Here is a 4,733-nt window from a genome sequence, read left to right on the forward strand (position 1 = left end):
ATTCCAAGGTGAGAGTGCATGTGCAAGGCTGCCCCAGTGTGGAAGGAGTCTCTCACGCTCTTATTCACCTACACGTAGACACAAGAGTGATCAGAACTGAACACAGGGTGATATGAAAATGCCACATGAGACTGTGGGAATTTTATTTCTGAAGACACTATCAGTGTGTGTGTGTGTGTGTGTGTGTGTGCGTGCGTACATATGTTTGCACATGTATGTGTGTATGTGTTTGTAGGTCTGTATACATCTGTGAGTGATTGACATTGTAACCACAATTTTGGCTTCGGCACAAAGGTAAAAACCTTTGCGTTCTGAGGAGTTTTGTGGTGCATTAATGAGTCAATGACAGTGATGGGGAAATATCACAGACTTGAGAGCTATTGGATGAGTCAGTGGCAAACATCATCTTATCCTCCCATCTATGTCCAAACACAAAAATCACATTAGCTGGGGATGTAACACCCACATACCCTCTGCTGTCTGGACACCCCCACAATTACCACAAGAACACCCTATGCTTTACTGTAAAAATATGCTTTATGCCCCATCTTCTCACCTATGTAAACCCTCAAACAGCAATGTGGTGAAATGAAACACACTGTTCATTACTGAAGCAGGATCAATATTTCTTAACAACCCATTCATTAGAAAATCTCCATGATAAAAGGGGTATCAAAAAAAGAGTTACTCAACAAGGCTGCCCCTGGTGAAATGTAGGCCACTGTATGCTTGGTTGTAGTGTGTCTGCTTCCTAACGCTTTTCTGGTCTTCCACTTCGCCGTGTTACAGAAGGTTTATCTATAGTCTGTAATACACTGCTGCTTTCAGCGTTTTCGTTTTCCACCCCAAGTTCTAACCTGAGACAAATTAAACCATCTGCTAATAATGACTAAAACGAGACACTAGCAAATATGAATTTTAAGTTCTTTAGCCGCAGGTTTTTGTTTTTTATTTTTAAGTAGGGCGAGCACTGTCGTCAGTGAGTCATAACGGCGCGCAAAAAAAGTAAAAACTTCGACATAAAATTTCCGCCTTTAAACCGCTGTGGGAGGAAGAGATACCCCTACCCCAAAACGTTAGCTCTGTATAGTTCAGGTACGAGGACTGGCGTGTAAATTGCAATACTGACATTCGCTTAACATTCATTGGCGGTGAAGACTCGTGCCTTCATACCTGACTCTTTTTTTCACAGATTTAATTTCATCTTGCAGCTTGTCGGTCCATTCATAATTCTCAGCACTAACATCAGGACAGCAACTAAAGGTAAAGCCCGGCACTTTCGAGCAATGTTATCTTTATAGTGCATTCAGTTTAAGCCAACATATAAATGAAACATGAAAAAAAAACCATTTATTAGATGAAGGTTTCAAATGAATAGCTTATTCTTCCACATCCAAATGATAAGCAAGCTTCGTTAAAGAAATTTCGCCTTTGATATATTCCGATTCATGTTTGGTTTTTGTATATCCTGTACAATATTAAGAATATTATGGTAAATCCAGTAAGGATCATGGAAAAAACAATGAACAATTTTTTTTTTAAATTAAGGTAGACTTGATGTTTGTGTTAGTGACAAAGTCAACTGCAGTCATGATTTTAGCTTGTTTTAAAAGTTTGTAATAGGTTATTGTTTTGTGCAGCACCATTTTTCGCAATTCTATATTAAAAAAATACACATCAGTTTACAAGACAATTAAACGTATTTAAAATTGATCTCTTCATTTGCCCTCAAACACAAGGCTGCATTCTAAGCACCGCGTGTTTGAGGGAAAATAAACCTTTTGTCTCTGTCATGTAACATCCCTTCTTAACACTCACAACACCAACAGCTGTCACAGATACAGTCATATCTTATACTAAAATCATCACCATCAGCCATTATCATACTTGAAACCACTGTGGTTTTGAATTTCGCTCCATTGCAATGGCAGTTCCATAAGAGTGCATTACTAGCAATAGTGTATTTCCTTTACCAATGACGCATGATGACCAACAAACTCTTTATCCTGTGCAGGGCCATGTCCACTGCAAGACATTCTGAACATCACTCAGACATGTGCTCGCCCTCATCCTTGGCAGAGGATGAGGAGGACGAGACCATGGGTGTGAGGGATCTGATGCCGGTCACGGCCCCATCTTCGTTGGCTGGGAGGCTGCGGCTCCTCCAGGCATACCGCCGCTCAGCGGTGCCCAGCAGGAGGCGAAAGCGTGAGATGACCCCAGCTGAAAAGAAGGACGCGTTGTACTGGGACAAGCGCCGCAAGAACAACGAGGCTGCCAAGCGCTCGCGTGAGAAACGCCGCCTCAATGACCTCATGCTGGAGGGCCAGCTGCTGGCCCTGAGTGAGGAGAATACCCAGCTGAGGGCTGAGGTCCTGAGCCTGAGCCAGTACTACATGGGAGTCGGCCGGAGTGCTGCTTCAAGGCTTGGCTCCGATGCTCCCCTTCACAGTCCCACACCAGGCCACCTGCAACCCTCTCTCTGGGGACTTAATGCTGGCCTGCCGCCTGTGGACTGCTGCCAGGACTGGCCCCAGCACTGGCCCCAGCTGGGCCCCTGCTCTTCCAGCCCCTCGACAACCTCACCTCAACTATTCTCGTACCTGAGGAGCTCCCGGGGCTACGACCCCACTCTCCCATATGCACTGAACTCGGACCAGTTGGAAGAGGCATCCAGGCAGGTAGATTCAGCAGCCCAGCAGCAGGTCTCCTCCAGCGATGACCCTGATGGTAAGCAAGAGTCAGCCCTGGCCCCAAGCACGTGTCCGGCCTTGTCTTCACCCATGGAAGACCTCGGCACTCCGTCTGGCCAAAATTGGCTCCTGACCGGCATAAGCCAGCCAGGCAGCCAGCGCAGCAAACTGCAGGTTCAGTGGGCGGCGCCATGCGTGCGCCCATCGCCCCTCCGACCATGTTGGCCTACACCCCTTCCTCTGACCCTCAGGGACACCGGTGGACCTAACCATGGTATCAGCTCCATCTGGAACTTCAGCAGCAAGTTCAGGATGCTCTCTGCCGAAATCTCCCAGATGAGAAGGTATCTAAGGCCAGACAGCTCCTAAAATGTTGTGGGAACAGATGTAATTGCTTTTATGCTAAATGAGAAAGATGACTACAAGATCAGTGCTATGAACCACAGTAACATGAACATGAGTGTCCTGTCAACTTTGCAGAAATTTGGTTACAAGTTAAACATACAGACTCAGTAAAAAGGCATACTAGGCATTTAAATCCTGCCATAAAGGTCTTACATGTAAACCTTTGTACCTCCAAAGGTAGTTGTTGTTGTTGTTGTCTTTAATGCAAGCACAATTTTGCATGATACATTTTCCTTTACAAAAAAATGGCAAATTGAACGTAAGATCAACTACTGAACACTGTAATGTTCCGTAATTTCCGGTGGTCATTATCTTCGTAAAACGATCTTAGGAAACTGTCTAAGATATTGTTATGCCCATTAGAAGGGTTCGTTTTTTACTTTTCAAACACAGCGGTGCCTGTTTTAGCGACAGACTTTGTTTCACATCATAAGACAGCTATACTTGGTCTTTTTTCATCCGTAATAATATATGGTTTGGTTTATACAGGTTTAATCATTGTAGTACTAAAATGCTTGCAATATTGTAGTCAGAGCACAACGGGAAAATAGTTTTAGTGTAGGGTAATATTTAGTCTACAGTTTTAATGACACATTTTGCAGACTAGAACTTTTGTTTTCGGTTTTGTGTTTTTTCTAATAAAATATGACCTGTTGATCTATTTGTATTTGGTATTTATTGTAACCGCGCCACCTATTTATTTTCTACAAAAGCATAAAAGTTGTTTTAATGGCTACATACAGATTATCCATGAAAATGTCCATTGTAAATTCTCGTTGTCGCTGAGGCGGTAGAGGCAGCTGATATATACGGGGTAGTGTGTGCCCTGTGTCAAAGGGGCGTTTGTCAGTGCATTCTTGTTATGAAACCGAATGCAATTTGCAACGTTTATCCGTCTCGTGGAGAAAAGACATTTAAAACAGAAATCAAGAAATCAAGGAAGAAAGAAGATGCTTTTTGCATGGCTTAGTTTTACAACATCTTGTAGCCAAATCCTATAATTACGATTGCGGAGAAAAGATGACAAGTGCCCGACCGCACGTGTGAAACGACTTCTGCCGTGTCACCGCGCAGTAAATCCACGTGTATCTTCCCGTTAAGTAAACTATCGCATTTTCTGTGTAATCAGGCGAGAAGGAAATCATCAAACTTTTTAAAGCTACGGGATAAATTTAAATGTTAGCAGTAACAATGATGTCTTCTTGGGCTTTTGTAACTTCTCACATCTGAATCTGTCACAGTGTCTCGCTAAACCACATGTTCACACCTTTAATGTAGTATACATACAAACATTCAAGCGAAAGATTTTGAGATAAAGATGACCCTGTGCAAATACTCTCAAATTAATAACGTGCCAAACGCACCCTAAATTTAGATTCTCTGCTGTTTGCACCTACATTCTCTGCTTGCACCGGCTTTTTCTGCGCCTTAAATTCAGCGTCCGCGCAAAATTCCTAGGCACGAGGTTCAAGAATAAAATCAATATGCATATGCTGAAAAAAAAAGAGTACTAATTTATTTTCCTTTAATCTTCTGAAGCGTGTCAATAAATAGCGTATTCAAAAGTGTATATGTTTCCGTGATTCCAGCTCCTCTCCGTAGTGCATCGGATTTTTGACAGGCTCCTAAAAGAAT

The 4,733-nt window shown here is 43.0% G+C and overlaps 1 protein-coding gene across 1 annotated transcript; it reads left to right on the top strand.

The window, feature by feature from the left end:
* The first annotated feature begins 1,047 nt into the window (after window positions 1–1,047).
* On the top strand, window positions 1,048–3,753 carry si:dkey-172o19.2 (NFIL3 like protein). The gene is made up of 3 exons (XM_035523310.1): window positions 1,048–1,095; window positions 1,193–1,263; window positions 2,015–3,753. The coding sequence occupies exon 3, from the start codon at window positions 2,019–2,021 to the stop codon at window positions 3,060–3,062; it is 1,044 nt and encodes a 347-aa protein (XP_035379203.1). The 5' UTR covers window positions 1,048–1,095; window positions 1,193–1,263; window positions 2,015–2,018; the 3' UTR covers window positions 3,063–3,753.
* The last annotated feature ends 980 nt before the right edge of the window (window positions 3,754–4,733 follow it).

The sequence above is a fragment of the Electrophorus electricus genome, chromosome 26, assembly GCF_013358815.1.
Source record: "Electrophorus electricus isolate fEleEle1 chromosome 26, fEleEle1.pri, whole genome shotgun sequence".
NCBI lineage: Eukaryota > Metazoa > Chordata > Actinopteri > Gymnotiformes > Gymnotidae > Electrophorus > Electrophorus electricus.

Bases quoted from the DNA above. Each gene is read 5' to 3' on its own strand.
- si:dkey-172o19.2 (XM_035523310.1), top strand. From the start codon at position 2,019: ATGTCCACTGCAAGACATTCTGAACATCACTCAGACATGTGCTCGCCC.